This window comes from Carcharodon carcharias (assembly GCF_017639515.1).
Source record: "Carcharodon carcharias isolate sCarCar2 chromosome 27 unlocalized genomic scaffold, sCarCar2.pri SUPER_27_unloc_1, whole genome shotgun sequence".
In the NCBI taxonomy this organism is placed as follows: Eukaryota; Metazoa; Chordata; class Chondrichthyes; order Lamniformes; family Lamnidae; genus Carcharodon; species Carcharodon carcharias.
Genome location: NW_024470624.1, coordinates 671,733 through 699,388, shown reverse-complemented (window position 1 = coordinate 699,388; position 27,656 = coordinate 671,733). Strand labels below are relative to the sequence as shown.

At 45.7% G+C, this 27,656-nt stretch overlaps 1 protein-coding gene and 1 pseudogene across 1 annotated transcript; one reads left to right on the top strand and one right to left on the bottom strand.

The window, feature by feature from the left end:
- Positions 1-2,340: 2,340 nt before the first annotated feature.
- LOC121273575 lies at positions 2,341-18,900 on the bottom strand (annotated as a pseudogene).
- A 351-nt stretch (positions 18,901-19,251) lies between these two features.
- LOC121273680 (zinc finger protein 214-like) lies at positions 19,252-24,583 on the top strand. Its single transcript, XM_041180831.1, has 2 exons — positions 19,252-19,301; positions 20,493-24,583. Exon 2 carries the CDS (start codon positions 20,856-20,858, stop codon positions 21,528-21,530), a length of 675 nt encoding a protein of 224 aa, XP_041036765.1. The 5' UTR covers positions 19,252-19,301; positions 20,493-20,855; the 3' UTR covers positions 21,531-24,583.
- Positions 24,584-27,656: the final 3,073 nt, after the last annotated feature.

Genomic DNA, 27,656 nt, shown 5'->3' with positions numbered 1-27,656 from the left:
CCCACCCCGCCCCCCCCCCCCCCCCCCCCCACCTCACCTTAAACCAGCTTATATTTCACCCCTCTCCTAATATTCACTCAGTTCTGTGGAAGGGTCATGAGAACGCGAAACATCAACTCTTTTCTTCTCCGCTGATGCTGCCAGACCTGCTGAGTTTTTCCAGGTAATTCTGTTTTTGTTTTGGATTTCCAGCATCCGCAGTTTTTTGTTTTTATTTTTCTGACAGTTGGTCAGTTTGGTTACTAGAGTAATTTAATTGGATCCCCAATGCAGCAAGTAATTAAGGAGGCAAATGGAATTTTGGTCTGTATTGCTGGGGGGTTGGAGTTTAAAAAGAGGAAAGTCTTGTTACAACTGTACAGGTGTTGGTGAGGCCGCACCTGGAGTACTGTTTACAGTTTTGGTCCTTGTATTTAAGAAAGGATATACTGGCATTGGAGGCAGTTCAAAAGAGATTCACTTGGTCGATTCCTGGATTGAAGGGATTGACTTAATAACCTTAAACAGGTTAGGCCTTTATTATTAGAGTTTAGAAGAATGAGGGTGATCTTATTGAAACGTACAAGATTCTGAGGAGGCTTGACAGGTTAAATGTTGAGAAGATGTTTCCACTAGTGGGGGAATCTCGAACTAGGGGGAAATAGTGACAGAATAAGGGGACACTCATTGAAAACTGAAATGTGAAGGAATTTCTTCTCTCAGAGGGCAGTGAACATCTGGAATTCTCTACCCCAGAGAGTTGTGGAAGCTAGATCACTGGAAGTATTTAAAGAGGAGGTTGATAGATTTTTGAAATATCAGGGAGTTGAGGGCTATGAGGAGCTGGCATGAAAGAGGAATTGAGGCCTGGGGCAGATCAACCATGATCTTATTGAATGGCGAGGCAGGCTAGAGGGGCTTAATGGCCTACTCCTGCTCCTATTTCTTATGTTTTCATTACTTACACCACCTTCCCTCATTATCTTACACAGGAATGCAATAGAATTGTTTCATACTATCCCTTTATCTGATTCTATACCATCCCTTATTCATACAGTTTGAAATGTTGAGGCAAATCAGAGCTTGAAGGTCTCTCTTGCCAGTACATTTATCATCACTGCACATTCTTTACATACACAGCAATTAAGGTTTTACATTTTTACAGCAAATAAAACTCAGTCTTTCACTATAACGACTGATTCATTATTGATTCATTAATTGTAAATCAATGAAGGCTCACTACTTATTCAATCATCTATTTACAAACTGGTAGTTAATTAATACAGTAATCTTTAATTAATACATTTAGTGAATACAAGATGCACTGGTTCAAAAAGACAATCTATGGAGGACAACAGCTAATACTAACAGCTAACACTAATCTAGATTGGCATGAACAATGAGCCTTATTCTTGAGCTGGACACTGGCAGAATATGATGTCTTGTAGCTTAGCAAAATTAGAGAAGAATTTCTTTACATAAACAATTTCTTCTAGCTCTGCAGTTTCAAGAATGATTTACATTTACACAGTGCTAATTTTTAAAATACAGATCCAGCCACCTTAGAGTTTAAAATGGCTTCCTTGACCTTGTTACCCAGAACAGTAAATACGGTGTGAAAGTGATTGATGTTTAAAACTAAATTCGATTACCCAGGCCTACCTACAATTTCCTACATTACAACAGTGACAACACTTCACAAGTACTTGACTGGCTGTTAAACACTTTAGTAAGTCCTGTGCTTGTGATAGGTGCTTTAGAAATGCATTTTTAAAACTTGTCCACAAATTTGGATATATTACAATTGGTCCTCTCATCAAATTCATTGTTCAAGATTGAGTCTTAATTTTGAGTAATAACAATGTCTGACAACATTTCGAATACTCGGTGACAATGCAAGCACACCATATCCTGAACAATTTGTTTTAAAACACAATGAGTTGCTGTGATTTGGAATTCACTGTTTGAAAACGGTGCGAGAAGCAGATTCGACTCTATCCTTCAAAAGGGAAATGGACAGATTCTTGAAAGGAAAAGAAAATGGCAGGGCAATGGGATTAACTGGACAGCTCTTTGGCAGGTTGGCATAAGCATAATGGGCTGAATGGCCTCCTTCTGTGCTCTATGGCATGCTTGTGCATGGAAAGTGAGCGATGAAGACTTGGAACCTGCTTCCTGCGAGGGTGGTAGAAGCAAAGATGATGGAATATTTACCAATGGAATTTGGATGGGTGCTGGAGGGACATAAACCGACAGGGATATGGGGATAGAACGGGGCATGGGACTGACTGGGTTGCTCTACAGAGAGCCAACATGAACTCAATGGACTGAATGGCCCCATTCTCTGCCCTAAGAACCTATGAACTAAAGAGAGAAATTTCAGCTGCTCCACTCTAACGAACTGAAGAACCTCATCTGAATCCAACCCCTGGAATCACCTGTGAACTCGCTGGTGCCTCCGCAGGTGGGATGAATGAGTGAATCCCTTCCCACACTCAGGGCAAGTGAATGGCTTCTCTCCAGTGTGAACTCGCTGGTGTGTTAATAAGTTGGATGAATTACTGAATCACTTCCCACACTTGGTGCAGGTGAATGGCTTCTCACCGGTGTGAACTGGCTGATGTCTCTGTAGATCAGACAACGTTCTAAAACTCTTTGCACATTGAGAGCAGCTGAACGGTCTCTCCTCAGTGTGAATGTGCTGGTGAATCTTCAGAATAGCAGCACTTTTGAAGCCACTCCCACGGTTAGAGCATTTAAAGGGTCTCTCATTGGTGTGAGTGACATGGTGTATCAGCAGGCTGGATGACTGAGTGAATCACTGCCCACACACGGAGCAGGTGAATGGCCTCTCCTTGGTGTGAACTTGCTGGTGCGTCCGCAGGACAGATCCATCACTGAATTCCTTCCCACAGTCAGAGCAGGTAAACGGTCTCACGCCGGTGTGTACCCGCTGGTGTGTCAATAAGTTGGATGAATTCCTGAATCACTTCTCACACCGAGAGCAGGTGAATGGTCTCTCCCCGGTGTGAACTCGCTGGTGTGCCAGCAGGTGGGCTGACCGAGTGAATCCCTTCCCACACTCAGAGCAGATGAACGGCCTCTCCCCGGTGTGAACTCGCTGGTGCTTCTGCAAGCCGGATGAATGACTGAACGCCTTCCCACAGTCAGAGCAGGTGAATGACCTCTCCCCAGTGTGAATTCGCTGGTGTGTTAATAAGTTGGATGAATGACTGAATTGCTTCCCGCACTCAGTGCAGGTGAACGGCTTCTCCCCAGTGTGACTGTGTCAATGAATCTCTAGCTTAGATGGGGATCTGAATCCCTTCCCACACTCAGAGCAGGTGAACGGTCTCTCCCTGGTGTGAACTTGCTGGTGTGTCTGCAGATGGGATGACTGAGTGAATCCCTTCCCACACTTGGAGCAAGTGAATGGCCTCTCCCCAGTGTGACTGCGTTGATGGGTTTCCAGCACAGAGGGGAATCTGAATCCCTTCCCACAGTCCCCACATTTCCATGGTTTCTCCATGGTGCAGGTGTCCTTGTGTCTCTCCAGGTGAGACAATCAGTTGAAGCCTTGACCACGCACAGAACACGTGTACAGTCTCTCTCTCCGCTGTGAATAGTGATGTTTTATCAGCCTGTGCAACTGGTTAAAGCTCTTAACACAGTCAGTGCACTGAAATACTCGCACTCGGGAGTATGTGTGTCGGTACTTTTCCAGTCACACTGTTGTTTAAAATCTTTTCAACCATAAAGAACAAACAAACATTTCAAATCCAAGATTCAAAGGCTAATGACATCTGGTCCCAGTAAATCAAGTAACTCTCAGATTTTGACGTGATGTTTGGTTTGAGATTTCTGTCTCAAAATCCCCCCCTTCAAATATCCTATAAAAGGAGTTTATAAAAGTCATCACTGTCAGTACAGGATAGAAATTCAGAACAGACAATTCTAGTTTCTATGGAACATTCTTTCCTCTTGTTCCTGAAAAGCTGTAAATCTCTGTCCCACACACTCTCCCTCCTTTCTCACTCTGCTATATCTAACGTACACCCTCACAAATCTCCTGAAGGTGCCGATTCATGCTGACCAACAGATCCATGCTCACCAAGTTCTGTCCTCAACACTGGGAGCTAAAAATCTTCATGTGACTCGGTCGAATATATATATTTAATGTATTTAATGTACAGTATTGTATAACCCAATTAGAGATACAGGGTGGATGTGATCAAGACTTTTTTAGGCAGCGAGCGGTCATGACCTGGAACTCGCTGTTTATGGAGGTGGTGGAAGCAGAGATGATCAAGCATTTGAAAATTGAATTGAATGGGCACTTGAAGGAAATAAACTTACAGTGGAACTGGGATACAGAGGAAGAAAGGGACTGGCTGGATTGTTCTGCAGAGAGTCAGCATGGACTCGAGCTACCAAATAGACTCATTCCGTGCTGCAATAATTTTTTTAATTCATTCATGGTAAGTGGGTATCGCTGGTGAAGGCAGCACTTATTGCCCATCCCTAAATGCCCTTGAAAAGGTGGTGGTGATCTGCTGCTGGAAATGATTAGGAAATATACACAGTACTGTATTAAGAAGGTAGATATAATAATACATGGGCTCTATTACTGAATCATCAATAATATATCTAATATGTAACAACATATAACACTGGACATATCTCTGTTCTATATTAATTTACTGTGCCCTTAAATGTCAGCAATCTCCTGGGGAAACCACCCCTTTTACTGTGAACATTAGGAATGAGACCATCCTTTTAACCAGACAAATAAATGTGTCAATCTGAGGGAGCAAAGGATGTCAATGTCTTTAAAAGAGAGAGAGAGACCTGGGCCAACCTTTCCAGAGTCTGCACCTGGATTCACTTCCTTTTCCTTCAGTTCCTGCAAGTCAACAATTTGCCCCCAGAATGAGGAAAGAAATGGAAAGGGGAAGAAAAGAAAGTGTTTTACTCACAGATGTTGGACACTGGAGGAAGTTTTAGTCTGTGTGAAGCCCAATCTTCATTCACACAAAGCCCCTGCCCTGATTGGCTGGAGGACCAGAGTCCTTCCGGTCCTCCAACTCTTCCCAATGATCATCCCCTCAGCATGACGGGAAGTGGGGGGGGGGGGGGCTCTCCTCCGCACATGTGCAGTTTCCCTTCTCCCGAGTTCTCTGAGCGGCTTCTTGCTCTGACCGGAGCCATCAGCCGGTTGCCTGGAAACCTTGGCTTGAGGAGGTGGTGGAGGTGGAGGAGGAACAATGGGTGGGGGCGGGGCTCCCGTATCTGCGCGCCTGGCCTGCAGACTGGAACCCGAGGATGTCACCGCGGAGCAGAGTGATTCCTATTGAGTGATTCAGGCAGGGTTCCGTTGTGGACGTCACAATGCGGAAGTTGGACAATGAGCTTCAGACTGAAACTTCCTCCTCTGGGCAACATCTGTGAGGAAATCAATGTTTCCCCCTTTCCATTTCTTTTCTCATTCTGGGGGCAAAATGTTGACTTGCAGGAACTGAAGGGAAAGGAAGTGAATCCAGGGAGGGAGCAGATTCTGGAAAGGTTGGCCCAGATCTCTCTCTCACTCTTAAAGACATTGACATCCTTGGAGCTGAATATCATCGGCCTTTGAATCTAGAAGGATAAATGTTTCTGTGTGCTGTCTATTTCAGAAGGTTCTAAATGTCAGGGGGCATGGAAAAGGCCCAAGACCCACACACCTGAGTGAGAGTGTTCCAGTGCACTGACTGTGGAAAGAGCTTTCACCAGTTACACAGCCTGAGAAAACATCACATCATTCATAGTGAGGAGGAACAATATACACGTGTTCTGTGTGAGGACAAGGCTTCAACTGACCATCAGGCCTGGAGAATCACAAGGTCACGCACGCCATGGATAAAATGTGGAAATGTGGGGACTGTGGGAAGGGATTCCGGTTCCCATCTGCACTGGAAACTCATCGTCGAAATCACACCGGGGAGAGGCCATTCACCTGCTCTGGGTGTGGGAAGGGATTCAGTCAATCATCCCATCTGCTGTCACACCAGTGAGTTCACACTGGAGAGAGACCTTTCACCTGCTGTGTGTGTGGGAAGGGATTCAGTAATTCATCCACCCTGAAGACACACCAGCGTATTCACAGGGAGAGACCATTCAGTTGCTCAGTGTGTGGGAAGGGTCTCAGTGATGCATACGTGCTGCAGAAGCACCTGCGTATTCACTGCAGGGAGGAGCCGCTCACCTGCTCCGATCGTGGGCAGGGATTCGCTGGTCAGCCCATCTGCTCACACACCAGCGAGATCACAATGGAGAGAGGCCGTTCACCTGCTCCGTGTGTGGGAAGGGGTTCACTCAGTCATCCAGCCTGCTGCAAGACCATGTCATGCACACCAATGAGAGACCTTTTAAATGCTCTGACTTTGGGACTGCCTTCAAAAGGTCTCATGACCTGATGGTCCACCAGCACATTCACACTAAGGAGAGATCGTTCAGCTGCTCTCACTGTGGGAAGACATTTGGAACATCCTCCAAACTGCTGATACACCAGCGAGGTCACTCTGGGGAGAGGCCACTCACATTCTCCATTTGTAAGAAGGGATTCACTCAGTCAAACGCTCTGTGGACACACGAGCGAGTTCACACCGAGCAGAAGCCATTCACCTGTTCTGAGTGCGGAAGGGTTTCAGTGATTCATCACATCTGCAGAGGCACCAGCGAGCACATTCTGGGGAGAGGCCACTCACCTGTTCTGAATGTGGGAAACGATTTACTCAGATATCCAACCTGCAGATCCACCAGCGAGTTCACACTGGGGAGAGGCCGTGCACCTGCTGTGTGTGTGGAAAGGAATTCAGTCATTCATACACTCTGCAGAAACACAAGTGGATTCACACTGGGGAGAGGCCATTCGCCTGCTCTGTGTGTGGGAAGGGATTCAGTGATTCATCCACAATGCAGACACACAAGTGAGGTCACACTGGGGAGAGACCATTCACCTGCTCTGAGTGTGGGATGGGATTCAGTGATTCATCCAACCTGCAGACACACCAGCGAGTTCACAAGTAATCTCAGGAATTGGATTCTGCTATTGCTGCTGTTAATCACGACACTTGGCGAAGTGGGAGGCTGGGAGTGTTTCTTTCTGCTGGACTGGCTGGTCTCATGACTTTGCTTCCAGTGGGCTGATGCTCTTTGAGCCTGGGAGTGCACATTTCCACTGAAATTATCCACAAAAGCTAATGAAGTACACTTAATTTGTCCTGCATAGTAAAAAGTGTTTTTCCTACCACTACAGGTAGATCAAAAATACATTTGTCTCAGTTCCATTGAGTCTACAGAACAGGGCCAGGCCAGTCAGCTCAATTGGTCTATGTAAGTATTTATGCTCTACATGAGCCTCCACCCACCTCCCTTCATCTCGTCCCATCAGCATATCCTTCCAATCCTTTCTCCCTCATGTATGTATCTAGCTTCCGCTTAAATGTATTCATGCTGTTCACCTCAACCACTCGCTCTGGTAGCAAGTTCCACATTTTCACCACTCGCTGGGTAATTATTATTGGATTATTGAACCCCTGAAAATGCATTGAAAATGCATGAAATATGTATGTCCTGTTAGGCATTACAGAGCCTGGGTTAAAAGATGACCAAAGATAAAAACAAAAACCTGCGGATGCTGGAAATCCAAAACAAAAACAGAAATACCTGGAAAAGTAACAAGGTCAAGGAAGTCATTTTAAACTGTTAACATGTGGCTGGATCTTTATATTAAACATTAAAACTGTAAAAACCCAAATGTTTCGAGAAACTGCAGAGTGAGCAGAAATTATTTAAACAAAGGAATTCTTTTCTAATTTTTATCAGCTACAGGACACCATATTCTGCCAAAGTCCAGCTCAAGATAAGGCTCATTGATCAATCTGATCAGGATTAGTAAGAAAGAAAGTTATTGTCTTCCACAAACTGTTATTCTGAACCAGTGTATCTTGTATTAACTAAATCTATTAACTAAAGATTACAGTATTAAGTAGCCTCCTGTCAGTAACAGGTGATTGAATAAGTAGTGAGCCTTAATTGAGTTCCAATAATAAATCAGTAGTTACAGTAAAAGACTGAGTTTTGTTTGCTGTAAGGATATAAAACCCTAATTGCTGTGTATATCAAGAATGAGCAATGAAGTGAAATGTACTGGCAAGAGAGACCTTCAAGCTCTGATAAGGCTCAACATTTGAAACTGTCTGAATAAGGGATGGTATAGAATCAGATAAAGGGATAGTATCAAACAGTTCGATTGTCTTCCTGTCTAAGATAATGAGAGAAGGTGGTGTAAGTAATTGGGGATCCAATTAATTCAATAACCAAACTGACCAATTGTCATGTTACAACAGGCCCAACTCTGACGTGAGGTAATGGTCACTTTGGGGATAAAATTAGAGGTTCTGAAGGCCTCCCTTGCTAGCCAAGTACACCTTTCTCTTCGAGTAAACTTCCTTTCAAATTTACCATCTAGGGCCTTTCCCTTAATTGGTTAAAGTCTGTCCGAACCAAAGTGAAATTATTAAATGGCAAGTTGAGGGTGGCTGAAATGAATTAAGTTACAATAACGAGATAAGGGAACATGAATCTTAAATGTAAAAATGTGCATTTCGATAGTGCCTTTCATGACCACGATACACCCCAAAGTGCTTTACAGCCAATGAAGTACTTTCGAAGGGCAGACACTGTTGTAATTTAGGAAATGCAGCAGCCAATTTGCACACAGCAAGATCCCACAAACAGCAATGTGATAATGACCAGATGGTGTGTTTTTAGTGATGTTGATTGATAAACATTGGCCAGGACACTGGGGGTAACTCCCCTGCTGAACTTCAACGTAGTGGCCACAGGAAGTTCTCAGTCTACCCGAAGCAGCAGACGGGGCCCTTCGATAAGCATCTCATCCAAAAGACAGCAGCAGAAGGTGCAGCGCTCCCTCAGTGCTGGCACAAGGAATGTTAGATGTGATTTTTGTCCTCAGGCCCCTGGACGGGGATTTAAATCAACAACCTTCTGACTCAGAGGTGGGAATGTGATCCACTGAGCCACAGCTGACACTATGGACGATACAACATTAGAAAGAGAAAGTTACCCTTTGCCTGCAGTGCCTCAATCTAAAAATAAAAACCCCGTCTAAAAAAACATAGAAAGTAGGAGTAGGATAGGCCATTCGGCCCTTCAAGCCTGCTCTGCCATTCATTGAGATCATGACTGATCATCCAACTCAATAACCTACTCTTGCTTTCTCTCCATACCCTTTGATCCCTTTCGCCCCAAGAGCTCTCTTACTCCTTAAAAACATACAATGTTTTGGTCTCAACTACTTTCTGTGGTAACAAATTCCACAGGCTCACCACTCTCTGGGTGAAGAAATTTCTCCTCATCTCAGTCCTAAATGATCTACCCCATATCCTCAGACTGTGACCCCTGGTTCTGGATTCCCCTACCATCGGGAACATCCTTTCTGCATCTACCCTGTCTAGTCCTGTTAGAATTTTATAGGTTTCTATGAGATCCGCCCTCATTCTTCTGAACTCCAGTGACTATAATCCTAATTGACTCAAACTCTCCTCATATGTCAGTCCTGCCATCCCAGAAATCAGTCAGGTAAACCTTCACTGCACTCCCTCTATAGCAACTGCATCCTTCCTCAGATAAGGAGACCAAAACTGCACACGTGTATTTGACTGACAAATGCTGAAATGTTGGTTCAGAGCCACTAGTTTCGGATTCCCATTGATCCTCCAGCACCTTTCTGTCTCTCTATAACCCGTGTCAATGACAGCCAGGTGACAGAGCTGAGGGCTGAATTTAGCTGAGAATAACGGGGCCTGCGACCCAGTTGGGAAACTGCCATGGGCATCGCACTGATAGAGAGACAGGAAGGTGCTGGAGGACTGACTGGGAAATGGGCCTCCAACCAATCAAGGCACGGGAGCGGTGACCGGGGCTGATGGTGACCTGACCCTCGGGGTTCACTGCCTGTGTCCAAAGCGGGGAGTCACGGGAACAGGGTATAGAGAAGCCGAAGAGAAACCATTTGGGTCCAGAACATTGTGCACATCCTTTTACTCTGGTCGTCTTTGATCCTCAAGTCATTTTCTGGTTTTATTTAACCATGTTCTGTTTCATTAATAAATGTCTATCAGTAAAAGTACTTGATTTTTTCTGGATGTTTCATGATTAGATTTGTGCACTTTAGGGAAAGTGGGTGAGAGGGGTTGGCAGGCTCTTTAACAGAAAGTGAGTCCCTCTAAGGTAATTGGCAAAGGAGCCAGAGGGGAAGTTGAGATTTTATTTTTTGACACAGCGAGTTGTTCTGATCGACCTGAAAGCAGATTCAATGGTATCTTTCCAAAGGGTAAATACTTGAAAGGGAAGAATTTGAATGGCTGTGGGGAAAGAGCAGAGCAGTTGGATGAATCAGAGAGTCCTTTCAAAGAGATGGCAGGGCCACAATGGGAATTCCAGACTTTATTGACATCACTGAACATATTGCAGCCACGCATTTATTTATCTGTGATCACAGAATCTCACAGCATGGACAGAGGCCATTCGGCCCATCGTGCCTGTGCTGGCTCTTTGAAAGAGCGGCTCATTTAGTCCCACTATCCCGCCCTTTCCCCATGAGCCCTGCAAACTAATACCCATCCAGGATTTATCCAATTCCCTTTGTTGAATCTGCTTCCACCTTTCAGGCAATGCATTCCGGATCACAACACCTCACTGTGTAAAGATTTATCTTCCTCATTTCCCCTCTGGCTTTTATGTCAATCACCTTCAATCTGTGACCTCTGGTTAACAACTCTTTTGTCAGTGGAAACAGATTCTTTATTGCCTCAATGTAAAACATTGATGATCTTGAACACCTCTGTCAAATCTCTCCTTCATTGCTCTAAGGAGAACAACCCCGGCCTCTCCAGTGTGTTCACTCATTCCTGTCCCCGTACTAAATCCCTGCACCTTTTCTAAGGCCTTGACATCCTTCCTGAATTGTGAGGCCAATATATGGAGTTCATTTCTAGAGAAATAGTATTGCAAAGCAGAGACATCAGGTTAAACTTGTATCGAGCCTTGGTTAGACCACAGTTGCAATAATGTGGACAGTTATGGGTCTCCGTAATTATAAAAAGGTTAGAGAGGACCTGGTCGACGAAAGATTCACAAGGATGATCGCAGAACTGAGAGTGTTTAACATTCAGGCAAGGCTGGACAGGCTGGAGCTTTTTTCTCTGCAAAGGAGATGACTGAGGGCTGATCTGACTGAGAACTTTAAGATTATGAAGGGGTTTGATCAGGTTGGTGTCAATAGATTTACACCTGTGGGGGGAGACCATCACTGGAGGCCATAAATGTAAGATAATCATTGATAAATTCATTCGGGAATTCAGGGGAAATGTCTTGGGCAGGATTTGTCAGGTGGCCCCACCGCCCCTTCAGAAAAGTCAATGGGGATCGGCAGCCCTGGAGGCATTTCACTCAGTGGAGTGTTCATCAGCTGAAGGTGAGACTTCCCCCCGCCCCCACCCCTCACTCAGGAGGAAGTCCTGCCACCGGGACCTGTGGCCACTGCTGGGACCACAGGCAGTGCCCAGATTCCCAATGCCTGGAGCCCAAGACCAGGTAAACGTGGGGGTCTCCCAGCGGGAAAACGAGATCAGCACACGAGGGAGAAAGGAAAGAAGGTTCTGAAGTAGAATTGGAGGAAGCTCATGTGGGGAACAAACACTGACACAGACCAAAACACCTCAAAATACTCAGCAACCAAAGGACTTGTGAAACTGAAAGAAATTAATATTAGTAAAGAGGCAGTACTTGAAAAGTGAACTGGATTGAAGGTTGACAAATCCCCTGGACCAGATGAGCTACATCCCAGAGTGCTGAAGGAGGTGGCGAGAGAGATAGAGGGTGCACTGTGTTTATCTTTTAAAATTATACAGATCTTGGAAAGGTTCCTGTGGACAGGAAAGTAGCAAATGTAATCCCACTATTTCAGAAAAGAGGGAGGAGGAGGATGGAGAACTATAGACCTGTTAGTTTGGCGTCATTCATAGAGAAAATGTTTGAATCTATTCTGAAGGAGGTGATAACTGGATATTTCTGTGGTAATGATCAAATTGGGCAGAGTCAACATGGATTTATGAATGGGAAATCATGTTTGACAAACTTGTTGGAAGCCTTTTGAGGATGCTGTATTTGGACATGGACTGCTTCAGTATCTGAGGAATTGTGGATGGTGCTGAACATTGTGCAATCATCAACGAACAACCCCACTTCTGACCTTATGATGGAGGAAAGGTCATCGATGAAGCAGCTGAAGATGGGCTTAGGACACTACCCTGAGGAGCTCCTGAATTGATGTTCCGGGGCTGAGATGACTGACCCCCAACAACCACAACCATCTTCCTTTCTGCTAGGTATGACTCCAACCAGCGGAGAGTTTTCCCCCTGATTCCCATTGAGTCCAGTTTTACCAGGGCTCCTTGATCCCAGACTCAGTCAAATGCATCCTTGATATCAAGGGTGGTCACTCTCACCTCTCCTCATTGCAAGGGGATTTGAGTACAGGAATAAAGATGTCTTGCTGCAGTTGTATAGAGCCTTGGTGAGACCTCTCCTGAAGTATTGTGTACAGGTTTGGTCTCTTTATCTAAGGAAGGATATACTTGCCGTCGAGGGAGTGCAACTGAGATTCACTAGATTAAGCCCTGGGAAGGTGGGATTGTCTTATGAGGAGAGATTGAGGAAACTGGCCTGTTTTCTATATAGTTTGGAAGAATGAGAAGTGATCTAATTGAAACCTACAAAATTCTTACAGGGCGTGACAGGGTGGATGTTGAAAGGATGTTCCCCCTGCCTGGTGAGCCTAGAACCAGAGGACATAATCTCAGGATAAGGGGTAGGCCATTTAAGACCGAGATGGGGAAGAATTTCTTCACTCAGAGAGTGGTGAACCTTTGGCATTCTCCACCCAGAGGTCTGTGGAAGCTCAATCATTGAACATGTTCAAAATAGAAATCCATAGATTGCTAGACACTAGTGACATCAAGGGAAATGGAAATAGCGCAGGAAAGCGAATTGAGGTAGATGATCAGCAATAACCTAATTGAATGGCAGAGCAGCCTCATTAAGCTAAATGGCCTATTTCTGTTCCTATGTTCCTGGCAGCCTTATAGTGAAGGATAAAATTGGAGCCAATCTATACTTGGTTTAAATTTATTCACAGAATGAAACATTACAGGTATATACCTCCTGACTCCACTCCACTCCATGTCAGTTAAGTGTCTCTTTTTCTCTTTTGAGTAAAAGAACAACTAATTAGCACAAAGAGTAAATTAACAAATTAACCAAATTGTTTCCCCATGATAACAAATAAAACGAGAACCAAATGGCAAATCAACAAAAAGGCCAAATTAGCAAATTAAAGGGGGTGGTCCCTTAAAGGGACACTGTAACTAAAATCAAAATCTCAAAGGAAACTTATCTAATCAAATCAAAATGTGGTTCTGGGGGCAGTAATGATGCACCCCAGCCCCCGCGTTGCCCACCGGTCACTGAAGGCCTCCAGCGTGGTAGCGGACACCACGCGCTCCCTCTCCAGGGACACCTGGCTATGAACATAGCCGGGGAAGAGGGGCAGACAGTCGGGATGGTCGACCCCTTTGACCACCCGCTGCTGGGACCTGTTAATGGCCAACTTGACCAGACCCAGGAGCAGGCTTACAAAGAGGTCCTCCTCCCTCCTCAACTGCCTCAACTCCGCACCAGGTGCCCAAAGATCAGGAGCATGGAGCTGAAGTGCAACCAAAAGTTAAGAAAAAGCCCGTAAAGAAAACTGAAAAGGGGCTGTAATAATCTACTACAACTAACACAGACGTGGTCCACGGACTCCACCAGGCTGTAAAAAACGCAGGCATCTTTGGAGTCTGTGAACCACCTTAACCTACGATTGTCTGGGACTGCTGCATGCAACACCCTCCACCCCAGGTCCCCGATGGAAAAAGGAAGGACCCCACGTAGAGAGCCCCACCCCCTGCCCCAACTGGGGACCTCTGCTCCCAAATGGTAAGAGAGCACACCAAGGCGTGTCTGGCCACCGGGCAAAGACAAGGAGGTGAAGGGTGTGCAGCAGCAGCCCAGACAGGAAACCCCTCCGTGCCGACTTAAAAGGCTCGGATCGCATTTCCATGAGGCAGCTCAGGCTGTGGGGCCCAGGCTCCCGAGGGAGGGTTCGGGGCTTGGGGCCAATGTGGAATTCCGTCCGAGCAGGGGTGCGCTCAGACGGGAACCACCGAGCACCTGAGTGTCCTCTAAGCCACGTGTGCTGTTGGGGCTGAACACCACTGTTTGAAGCTGCTGGATGACATCGGCTACGAGCTGGACACCCACTGACGCGCGATGCACCAGTTCAAAGGAGGTCATCCAGCCCACTCCTCCCTCACCCAGCAAATAGAGGGGGGGAGGGTTCTGGAGAGGGGACACATAGGCTTACAAAGCTAAAGGATATGGCAGCATTGCAGGGCAGCTATTTAGGTAATGATTCCCAGAGTGTGACAGGAAGGGAAAGAGTGTACAAACATAAAAAACAGCAGCAAATATGGTCAAAGGGGGGAAAAAATGGTAAAGAGGCAAAATTAATGTCTCCTTACTTAAGTGCATGTAGTATTCGGAACAAGGTAAATTAATTAATGGCACAAATGGAAATTAATTGGTATGATCTTATAGCCATTGCAGAGACATGGTTACAAGGTGATCAAAGCTGGGAAGTAAATATTCAGGGGTATGTGACTTTTTGAAATGACAAGCAGGAAGGAAAGAGTGGTGGGGTAGCTTTGTTAGTATGAGAGTGAATAAGTACAATAGCAAGAAATGATCTTGGAGCGGAAGATGTAGAATCCATGTGCGTTGAGGTAAGAAATAAGAAGGGGAAGAAGACACAGGTATGAGTGGTCTATAGTCCCCCTAATAGTAGCTATACTGTAGGGCAGAGAATAAATCAGGAGATAATGAAGGCATGTAAAAAAGGCAGTACACTAATCATGGGTGACTTTAATCTTCATGTAGATTGGGAAAATCAAATTGGCTGAGGTAGCCACGAGCAACAATTCCTTCAGGACAGTTTCCTAGAACAATATGTTGTGAATCCAACCAGGGAACAGGCTATTTTGGATGTAGTAATGGGTAATGAGGCAGGTTTAATAAATGATCTCAGAGTAAAAGATCCCCTAGGAAATAATGACAATAACATGGTAGAATTTAGCATTCAGTTTGAGAGTGAGAAGCTTGGGTTGGAAACAGCTGTGCTAAACTTAAATAAGGGTAATTACAAGGGAATGAGGGCAGAGTTGACTGGAGTGGACTGGGGAAGGAGGTTAGCAGAAAAGATGGTTCTTGAACAATGGCAGATGTTTAAGAAAATAGTTCATGACTCACAACAAAGATACATCCCAGTGAGGAAGAAGGATTCCAGGAAGGGTATAAACCAACCATGGTTAACCAAGGCAGTTCATGGCAGTATCAAATTGAAAGAAAAAAAGTACAATGTGGCAAAGATTAGTGGTAAGCCAGAAGATTGGGAAAGTTTTAAAAACCAACAAAAGATTACCAAAAAAAAGGGAAAAAATAAACTTTGTGGGTAAACTAGCAAGTAACATAAAGACAGACAGTAAGAGCTTCTTTAAGTATATAAAAAGGAAGAGAGAGGGAAAAGTGAACAGAGACTCCTAAGATAATGAGGCTTGGGAGATAATAATGGGGAACCAGGAAATGGCAGAGGACTTGAATACATACTTTGCCTCAGTCTTCACGGTAGAAGACAGTAACAGCATTCCAAAAGTACTAAATCATCAAGGGGCAAAGCCGATGGGGGGTGGTGTTGGGGGAGGAAATAAGTACAAAAACTAACACCAGAGAAAAAGTACCAGGGGAACTAAGAGGGCTAAAGGCCGATAAGTCCCCTGGACCTGATGGGTTGCATCCTAGGACATTAAAGGAAGTAGCTACAGAGATAGTGGATGCAGTGGTAGTGATCTTCCAAGAATTCACAGATTCTGGAAAAGTCCCAAAGGATTAGAAAATTGCCAATGTAACACCCTTATTCAAAATGGGAGGGAGACAAAAAAAGGTAGTTATTTGCTTAACATCTGTCATTGAGAAAATATTAGAGTCTATTATAAAGGATGTAATAGCAGAGCATTTAGAAATACATTATATAATCAAGCAGAGTCAGCATGGCTTCATGAAGGGGAAATCATGCCTGACAAATTTATCTGAATTCTTTGAAGAGCTAACAAGCAGGATAGATAAAGGGGAACTAGTAGATGTAATATATTTGGATTTCCAAAAGGTATTTGATAATGTACCGCACGTAAGGCTAAGTAATAAGATAAGAGCCCATTGTGTTGGCATGGATAGAGGTTTGGGTAACTAATAGAAGACAGAGAGTTGGGATAAGGGGGGCATTTTCAGGATGGCAACTTGTAACTAATGGGTGCCACAATTATTTACAACATATATTAATGACTTGGATAAGGGAAGTGAATGTACTTTCGCCAAGTTAGCGGATGACACAAAAATAGGTAGGAAGGCAATTGGTGAGGATGACACAAAGAGTCTACAGAGGAATATAGACAGGTTAGGTGACTGGGCAAAAACTTGGCAGATAGAATATAATGTGCGAAAATGTGAGGTTATACGCTTTGGCAGGAAGAATAGAGGAGTTGAATATTATTTAAATATAGAAAGACAACAGAAAGCTGCACAGAGGGATTTGGGGGTCCTTTTGCATGAATCACAAAAAGCTTACATACAAGATCAACAGGTAATTGGGAAGGCAAATGGAATGTTGGCCTTTATTTCAAAGGGAATGGAGTATAAAAATAGAGAGGTCTTGCTAAAACTATACAAGACGCTTGTTAGACCGCACCTAGAATACTGTGAACAGTTTTGGTCCCCTTAACTAAGGAAAGATATACTGGCATTGGATTCAGTCCAGCGAATCACTAGGTTAATCCTGGGTATGGAGGGATTTTCTTATGAGGAGAGGTTGAGTCGTTTGGGCCTGTGCTTATTGGAGTTTAGAAGAATGAGAGGTGACCTTAATGAAACATATAAGATTCTTAGGAGGCTTGACAGGGTAGATGCTGAGAGGTTGTTTCCCTTTGTGGGAGAGTCTAGGACTAGACAGCACAAGCTCAGAGGAAGGGGTCGTCCATTTAAGACAGAGATGAGGACGAATTTCTTCTCTCAGAGGGTAGCCAATCTGTGGAATTCTTTACCACAGAGGGCTGGAGAGGCTGAGTCATTAAGTATATTCAAGGCTGGAACAGACAGATATTTAATCAGTAAGGGAATCAAGGGTTATGGGGGAAAAGGTAGGAAAGTGCAATTGAGGATTATCAGATCAGCCATGATCTCATTGAAATGCGGAGCAGACCCGATGGGCCGAATGGCCTACTTCTGCTCCTACGTCTTATGGATCTCCAATTAGTATGGCTTTCTACTCTTTTGATTAAACAAATTAAACTAAATTAACAAATCAGGAACAAAGTGAAAAGCAGCCCCTTAAAAGGATACTGCAAAAAGAAAAACTAATCTTAAAGGAAGCTTACAGCCTCAAATTAAAATGTGATTCGAGGGGTCAATAAAGCACCCCAGTCCCCACTGTGCCCACCGGGCACGGAAGGCCTCAATGATGCCAGCGGACGCCGCATCTACCTTTCCAGGGACACCCGGCTGCGAATGTAGCCACGGAAAAGGGGTAGACAGGCCGGACAACCCCCTCGATCGCCCACTGCCTGGCCCTGTTGATGGCCACCATGGCCAGGCCCAGCAGCAGGCTTATGAGGAGATCCTCCTCCCTCCTCACACCCCTTCACATGGCGCGAGTGTTGCTTCATATGTGCTCAAGTAAGCATCTAATCAATGCCTTCCACTTGTATATACTTAACCTTAATTGATACAATTAACAGCCACAGTCTGAACAGAAGGCTCTCTGATCGGGGTGACTGCCATGCTGTCTCAGTTGGCTGGATGAATCTGCGAATCCCTTCCCAAACTCAGAGCAGGTGACCGACCTCTCCCCGGTGTGAACTCGCTCATGTCTCCTGAGGCTGGACAAATCCCCGAATCCCTTCCCACACTTGGAGCAGGTGAACGGCCTTTCTCCACTGTGAATTCGCTGATGTATCAGCAGATTGGTTGACCGAGTAAATCGTTTTCCACACACGGAGCAGGGGAATGGTCTCTCTCCGGTGTGAACCGCCTGGTGTCTCAGCAGGGTTGACAACTGAATGAATCCTTTCCCACACAAGGAACAGGTGAATGGTCTCTCCCCAGTGTGAACTCTCTCATGCACCAGCAGGTTGGATGAATCACTGAATCCCTTCCCACACTCAGAGCAGGTGAACGGCCTTTCCCCAGTGTGAGTGCGTCGATGTGTTTCCAGCTCAGACGGGGCTTTGAATCCCTTCCCACAATCTCCACATTTCCAGGGTTTCTCCATGGTGCACGTGTCCTTGTGTCTCTTTAGGTTCTACAATCAAATGAAGCCTCATCCACACAGAACATGTGCACGGTCTCTCCTCATTGTGGATAGCGATGTTTTTTTTCAGGCTGTGTAACTGGTTAAAGCTGTTTCCACAATCAGTGCACTGGAAACACTCTCACTTGAGTGTCACAATGTCTTTAAGAGAGAGAGAGACCTGGGCCAACATTTCCAGAGTCTGCACCCTCCTTGGATTCACTTCCTTTCCCTTCAGTTCCTGCAAGTTAACAATTTGCCCCCAGAATGAGAAAAGAAATGGAAAGGGGAAAACATTGATTTCCTCACAGATGTTGCCCAGAGGAGGAAATTTCAGTCTGAAGCTCATTGTCCAACTTCCGCATTGTGACGTCCACAATGGAACCCTGCCTGAATCAGCCAATAGCAATCACACTGCTCCGCGGTGACGTCTTCTGGTTCCAGTCTGCAGACCAGGCGCGCGGACACGGGAGCCCCGCCCCCACCCATTGTTCCCCCTCCCCCTCCACCTCCTCGTGGCAAGGTTTCCAGGCAAACCGGCTGACGACTCCGGCCAGAGCGAGAAGCCGCTCGGAGAACTCGGGAGAGGGGAAGCTGCGCATGTGCGGAGGAGAGCCCGCCCCTTCCTTTCATGCTGGGGGTTAACCAATAGTAAGAGTTGGAGGACCGGAAGGACTCTGGTCCTCCAGCCAATCAGAGCGCGGGCTTTGTGTGAATGAAGATTGGGCTTCACACAGACTAAAACTTCCTCCTGTGTCCAACATCTGTGAGTAAAACACTTTCTCTTCTCCCCCTTTCCATTTCTTTCCTCATTCTGGGGGCAAATTGTTGACTTGCAGGAACTGAAGGGAAAGGAAGTGAATGAATTTAAAGGAGAATCAGCATTTGTTTTGAAAATGCTTCTGATATTTTTAGACCCCAAGGGGATCAATGTTGGGTCCCTGGTATCTGCCCGGGTGGGAGGGGAAGCGACATCAGACCTGGCCTCTGTGCCACAGGAGGCAAAGCCGGGGTTCCTGCTCCTCAAGGTGATCTCCCGGCTGGGAGGGAGCCTGGGGTCTTATTCATCAAGAATGTGCCCCCCTCACCTCGCTCCCAGAGGGTCATTCGGCAAATGATGGTGCCAACATGTAGCCAGTGCCAGGGTGCACGTTGAGAGGCTGTTTCCCCTGGCTGGGGAATCTACAACACGGGGGCACAGTCTCAGGATAAGGGGCCGATCATTTCAGACTGAGATGAAGGGAAATTTCTTCACTCAGAGGTTTGTGAATCTTTGGAATTCTTTTATCCATCTGGTTCACCAATGCTTTTCAGGGAAGGAAATCTGCCTTACCTGGTCTGACTTACTTACATGTGAATCTGGACCCAGAGGGATTTGGCTGACCCTTAACTGCCCTCAGAAATGGCCGAGCAAGACACTCAGTTGAACCAAACCACGACAGAACAGTTGCACCTGATGGACTGCACAGGCTCACAAGGTGGCTCAGCCCCAACTTCTCAAGGGCAACTGCGGAGAGGCAACAACTATTGGCCTTGCCAGTCATGCCTCCGTTACATGAAAGGATAATAAAAATCCCAGCGTGTTGTGGGTGCCCAGTCACTGAGTATATTCAAGCGAGAGAATGATAGGTTTTTGAATATTATAGGATGAATGGATTTGGGAACAGTGCAGGTCAGGCATGATCATACTGAATGACAGAATAGGCTCGAGGATCTGAATGGCCTCCTCCTGCTCCTATTTCTTATGTTCTTATGTTACCAGGATCATCAGGAAAGAATGGGAATAATTAACACATCGAGTAATCAATGAGGACAGAAGGAGGGAGGGGAGTGAGTGTGGGTGGGTGGGGAGGATGTACAGATGAGATGGGCGAACAGTTGAATCCAATCAAGAATTATCTGTTCTGAATTTCTATTCTGTACTCACAGTGATGTCTTTTGTAAACTCTTTTTACAGGACATTAGAAGGGGAGGATTTACAGACAGAAATTTCAAATGAAATGTGACATCAGGATCTGTTAGAATCATTCGATTCATCGGGACCTGCATATCATCGGCCTTTGAATCTAGAAGGAGAAATGTTTGTCTGTTCCGTCTCCTTCAAAAGATTTTAAACATAAGTGTCACTGGAAAAGCATCAAGACACACACACCCGAATGAGAGTATTCCAGTTCACTGACTGTGGAAAGAGCTTTAACCAGTTACACAGACTGAAAAACATCACACCATTCACAGTGAGGCAAGACCGTACACGCGTTCTCTGTGAGGACAAGGCTCGAACTGATCATCAAATCTGGAGAGACACAAGGACACCCGCACCATGGAGAAACCGTGGAAATGTGGGGACTGTGGGAAGGGATTCAAAGTCCCATCTGAGCTGGAAACTCATCGGCGCATTCACACCGGGGAGAGGCCATTCACCTGCTCTGAGTGTGGGAAGGGATTCACACAGTTATCCCACCTGCAGACACACCAGCGAGTTCACACTGGAGAGAGACCATTCACCTGCTCTGGGTGTGGGAAAGGATTCACTAATTCATCCAACCTCCTGGTACACCAGCGAGTTCACACCGGGGAGAGGCTATTTATCTGCTCTGAGTGTGGGAAGGGATTCAGTGATTCATCCACCCTACGAACACACCAGCGAGTTCACACTGGGGAGAAACCGTTCACCTGCTCTGAGTGTAGAAAGGGATTCACTCAGTTATCCAACCTGCGGAAGCACCGGCGAGTTCACACCGGGGAGAGGCCGTACACTTGCTCTGAGTGTGGGAAGGGATTCACTCAGTTATCCAACTTGCTAACACACAAGCGAATTCACACTGGGGAGAGGCCATTCTCCTGCTCTGACTGTGGGAAGGGATTCAGTGATTTATCCAACCTGCTGGCACATGAGCGAGTTCACACTGGGGAGAGGCCGTTCACCTGCCGTGTGTGTGGAAAGGGATTCACTCATTTATCCAGCCTGCTGAGACACCAGCGAGTTCACAGGTGATTCCAGGGGTTGGATTCTGCTGTTCTTGCTGCTGTTAATCACATCCAGGACTGAACCATGTTCATTCTGACACTTGGTGAAGTGGGAGGGTCGGTGGGTTTCTTTCTGCTGGACTGGCCGGTCTCACGACTTTGCCTCCAGTGGGTTGATGCTCTTTGAGCCTGGGAGTGCACATTTCCACTGAAATAATCCCAAAAGCAGATGAAGGATGTTTATTTTATCTTGGATAGTAAATAGTCTTTTTCCTACCACTACAGGTGGATTTCAAATAAATACATTTGTGAGAAATGAGACATTGAATGAATGATACTTCTCAGCACAGGTATAGAACTCTAACAGAATTTTTGTAACATAACTCTGAATTGAAAAAACACATAAATAGTCTCTAGAAACAGGCTCAGGGTCGATGAGATGATAGTGTAGTGGTAATGTCACTGGATCCGGAGGCCCAGCCTAATACTCTGGGGACATGGGTTCAAATCTCACTGTGGCCTGTTATGTGAATTTGATTAATTATATTTGGAATATAAAACTAGTCTCAGTCATGGTGACCATGTAAGTATCATTGATTGTTGTAAAAACCTATCTGGTTCACTAATGTCCTTTAGAGAAGGAAATCTGCTGTCCTTATATGGTCTGGTCTGTGACGACAGAGCCACAACAATGTGGTTGACCCTTTACTGCCCTCTGTAATGCTGTGTCCAGGTGGTATTAGGAATGAACAACAAATGCTGTCCTTGTCAGCGACACCCACATCCTATGAAAGAATTTTTGACAAGTCCCTGGAAATGTCGAGATCTCCTGTTTCAGGTTTCCATGTCGACATTCCTCAGTGGATAGGACAGTGTCTTGTTGCCTCTTTTCTGTACAAGTGCCTGGGAAGAGCTAACAAATGGCCCTCAGCAGGAGATAAACTCCAAGTGTTGCCGAAAAGAGAGACATGTCGAAGCTTTTCGTCTGGCACTCAGCAACATTTCAGCAGCAGCTGACGCTCGCTTTTTCACACTGCTGCTATGCAGTAGCAACACGAGTGGTATTCACCACTAACAGGATGCTGTCGCCAAGCCAAAAAGGCATTCTGCCTATCAGACAAATGTGTAATGTGGGACTTGAATTTTAGTGCCAGGGTGATGCTAGTGTTAGGAAATAGAGATAGTTTAAGGAAATTATATTTGTATTTGTGGGTGTTAGGAATGAGTTTTAGCTTTAATGTTTAAGTTTGATTTGTATTTCTGTATCTGCGTGTTAAGAAAGGTCAAACTGAGTTTTAGCTTCACTCTAAAACATTTTTAATGAGTTTTGTGAAGTTAAGCAAGCACAAGAGTAGAAAAAACAGTGCTTTTGCCTAGCAACAGGGGCCCAGAGAGACAGGTCCCTCCCACAGACACACAGAAAATCTAAAGAAACAGCAGTTCATTTTGAAAGCTGTTAGAGTTCATCTGGTTTTGAAGATAGCTGCCAGAGAAGCAGCCTAGAAGGGCTCAGGCAGCCAGTCCCAGGCTGAGGAAAAGACCCCAAAATCTAAGGGAGTGAAACAGGGGAAAGTCCCAAGCAGACCTTCTAGTCAAAAGAAGGACAGGAACCTTAAAAAGATCCTGTTAAGTAAAGTTAAGAGTGAGGGGCAGAAAGCTTCATTTTAAAGGTCCAGGCACTTTCTCCAGTGCCTCTATTTCTAAAAAAAGTGACATGCTGTCGAAGCTTTTTGTCTTGGACTTATCAGGACAGATTCGCAGGAGTTACAATTGTAAGTGCAGAACAATCTATACTGCATGAGAAGAGAGTGCTGATTAGTTAGCAAGTTGAATGTGATTGGCAGCAGTGTTGCCATGGAAAATGCACCAGGGAACAGTTCACTGCCACGCTTTTATTTAAATTCAAACCAGGCAAGTCAACTCTGATTGATCAAGGTACAGCCATGGCTAAAGAACCAGGGAATATCTATCCCCAAGCTTTTGTTTAGTTGAAAAAGGCACAATGCTCCTTCTCTCTGCAAACGACAGGGCCCTGTGTGTAAAAATGTGTAGCTTCTCACACGAGGAAGTGAGTCACACTGAGAGACCAGCTGATAATCTTAAATTGGTTGTCAGTATAATTCTTAGCACAATCAGGATTGTTTAGCAATTGCTGTCCAATCACAGAATCACATTTCATGTTGGACACTATGTTTTGAGTTTTGCAAGCACAGGCTGGTTGAGTAGTCAGTACTTTACCTGTTGTGAACAGCTGAGGGGACATGCTGTTTGGTATGACCCGCCAGTTGGGACGTACGCCCTACATACCTGGCATCGCACTGGCACTGAAATTCATATACCACGTCACTCACTTGTGTGACTAGCAGAATGTCTTTTTGCCTTGACAGCAGCATCACGTTAGTGGGGAATACCACTCATGTTGCTACTGAATAGTTCTGTCCCACCAAACGACTATTTGCTCCTATCTCCTTTTTCTACATGGAGGTCACAAATGTTAACAGTACACCCAGTGGAGTCTAACCACGGAACGAATCAGGTGAAGCATAACTTCCCTGCTTTTCAAATCTTTCATTTTCAAAATGAACACTTTTATGGACTCCTCACTCACTGAGGCTAATAAAGAAAACCCCAGTATAACTGACATGTATTTGAGTGACAAATGTTGAATTGTTGGTTTGGAGCCACAAGTTTCAACTTCCCATTGACCCTCCAGCACCTTTCTGTCTCTCTATTGCTCTTGTCAATGACAGCCAGGCGACGGAGCTGAGGGCCGAATTTAGCTGAGAATAACGGGGCCTGCGCCCTAGTTGGGAAACTGCCATGGGAGTCGCACTAATAGAGAGACAGAAAGGTGCTGGAGGACTGACTGGGAAACAGGCCTCCAACCAATCAGGGCACGGGATGGGGTGACTGGGGCTGATGATGACCTGACCCCCGGGGTTCAGTGCCCCTGTGTCCAAAGCGGGGAGTCACGGCAACAGGGTACAGAGGAGCCGAAGAGAAACCATTTGGGTCCAGAACATTGTGCACATCCTTTTACTCTGGTTGTCTTTGATCCTCATGTAATTTTTTGTTTTTTAACCATGTTCTGTTTCTTCAATAAACTTTTATCAATAAAATTATTTCATTTTTCTGGACTTTCCATGATTAGATTTCTGCACTTTAGGGAAAGTGAGTGAGAGGGGTTGGCAGGCTCTTTAACAGAAAGTGAGTCCCTCTAAGTTAATGGCAAAGGAGCCAGAGGGGGAGATGAGATTTTATTTTTGACACAGCAATGTTAGAAAATGAGATTTAGGGAGTCAGTTAACCCCTTATCCCCTTTTCCCAAACTCTGAAATGATTCACAGTGATAACCCTTATTGGTGACAGTGGTTAAATTTTATTCAGTATAAATAAGACCTGACACATGCTCATGTCTGAGCAGTAGTATCAAAATGCAGCAGCATTACCATTACACTCTGGGTAGAAGCACCATCTCCATGTAAATGCTCCCTGGTCTGCCCCAGATGCCATGGCACCAGTCAATGCAACATGTAAAACCTCTACAAATCTCTGTGCTCGGGGAATCCCTTCTGATACTTTTTTACATCACAAATTCTACGGAGACTGATTTAACCCAATCATTGCCGAGCTAACATTTGAACGGACCAATGACAAAACCTGTCCTTGAACCATCTATACCCGCCCAAGCTACATCAAACTCTCAAACAATTGGCTTCCCATGTTCCGTGACTGGTACAGGGAATCAGCATTCCCATGCCAAGCAGTGAAAACATGGTGGCCTTGACATCCAGGTGTCGTCGAGGATTCAAGGCACTCTTGTTTTCTCTGTCCTCTGGGAGCTGTTCATCTACCTGTTCCCACATAACAAGTCATCTGTTCTCAGCTGTGTCAGATTTCTGCTGACCCCTCCCTCTGGATTCTTACCTTCTCTTGATCTTTTCATTGAGAACTGTCGGCGTGACATTAGTTGTCTCAATTTCTCTGCTCCTTTCACCCATTCTAACCCGCATCTCTCTAAACTTACTGCACTCCATTCTCTCAGGTCCAACCCTAACATTGTCATCAAACCCCCTGACAAAGGTGGTGCTGTTGTTGTCTGGCGCACTGAACTCTACCTTGCGGAGGCCGAGTGTCAACTCGCACACACTTCCTCCTACCTGTCCCTGGACCATGACACCATCACTGAACATCAAGCCATTGTTTTCAGGACTGTCATTGACTTCATCTCCTCTGGAGATCTTCCTTCCACAGCTTCCAACCTGATAGTCGCTCAACCTCGTTCGGCCTGCTTCTACCTCCTACCCAAAATGCACAGACAGGACTGTCCTGGCGGACCGATCATGTCAGCCCGTTCCTGCCTTACGGAACTCATTTCTTGCTATACAAAAACAGAATTACCTGGAAAAACTCAGCAGGTCTGGCAGCATCGGCGGAGAAGAAAAGAGTTGACGTTTCGAGTCCTCATGACCCTTCGACAGAACTTGAGTTCGAGTCCAGGAAAGAGCTGAAATATAAGCTGGTTTAAGGTGTGTGTGTGGGGGGCGGAGAGATAGAGAGACAGAGAGGTGGAGGGGGTTGGTGTGGTTGTAGCGACAAACAAGCAGTGATAGAAGCAGATCATCAAAAGATGTCAACAACAATAGTACAATAGAACACATAGGTGTAAAGTTAAAGTTGGTGATATTATCTAAACGAATGTGCTAATTAAGAATGGATGGTAGGGCACTCAAGGTATAGCTCTAGTGGGTTTTTTTTTATATAATGGAAATAGGTGGGAAAAGGAAAATCTTTATAATTTATTGGGAAAAAAAAAAGAAGGGGGAAACAGAAAGGGGGTGGGGATGGGGGAGGGGACTCACGACCTAAAGTTGTTGAATTCAATATTCAGTCCGGAAGGCTGTAAAGTCCCTAGTCGGAAGATGAGGTGTTGTTCCTCCAGTTTGCGTTGGGCTTCACTGGAACAATGCAGCAAGCCAAGGACAGACATGTGGACAAGAGAGCAGGGTGGAGTGTTAAAATGGCAAGCGACAGGGAGGTTTGGGTCATTCTTGCGGACAGACCGCAGGTGTTCTGCAAAGCGGTCGCCCAGTTTACGTTTGGTCTCTCCAATGTAGAGGAGACCACATTGGGAGCAACGAATGCAGTAGACTAAGTTGGGGGAAATGCAAGTGAAATGCTGCTTCACTTGAAAGGAGTGTTTGGGTCCTTGGACGGTGAGGAGAGAGGAAGTGAAGGGGCAGGTGTTGCATCTTTTGCGTGGGCAAGGGGTTGTGCCATAGGAGGGGGTTGAGGAGTAGGGGGTGATGGAGGAGTGGACCAGGGTGTCCCGGAGGGAGCGATCCCTACGGAATGCCGATAAGGGGGGTGAAGGGAAGATGTGTTTGGTAGTGGCATCATGCTGGAGTTGGCGGAAATGGCGGAGGATGATCCTTTGAATGCGGAGGCTGGTGGGGTGATAAGTGAGGACAAGGGGGACCCTATCATGTTTCTGGGAGGGAGGAGAAGGAGTGAGGGCGGATGCGCGGGAGATGGGCCGGACACGGTTGAGGGCCCTGTCAACGACCGTGGGTGGAAAACCTCGGTTAAGGAAGAAGGAGGACATGTCAGAGGAACTGTTTTTGAATGTAGCATCATCGGAACAGATGCGACGGAGGCGAAGGAACTGAGAGAATGGGATGGAGTCCTTACAGGAAGTGGGGTGTGAGGAGCTGTAGTCGAGATAGCTGTGGGTGTCGGTGGGTTTGTAATGGATATTGGTGGACAGTCTATCACCAGAGATTGAGACAGAGAGGTCAAGGAAGGGAAGGGAAGTGTCAGAGATGGACCACGTGAAAATGATGGAGGGGTGGAGATTGGAAGCAAAATTAATAAATTTTTCCAAGTCCTGACGAGAGCATGAAGCAGCACCGAAATAATCATCGATGTACCGGAGAAAGAGTTGTGGAAGGGGGCCGGAGTAGGACTGCAACAAGGAATGTTCCACATACCCCATAAAGAGACAGGCATAGCTGGGGCCCATGCGGGTACCCATAGCCACACCTTTTATTTGGAGGAAGTGAGAGGAGTTGAAGGAGAAATTGTTCAGCGTGAGAACAAGTTCAGCCAGACGGAGGAGAGTAGTGGTGGATGGGGATTGTTCGGGCCTCTGTTC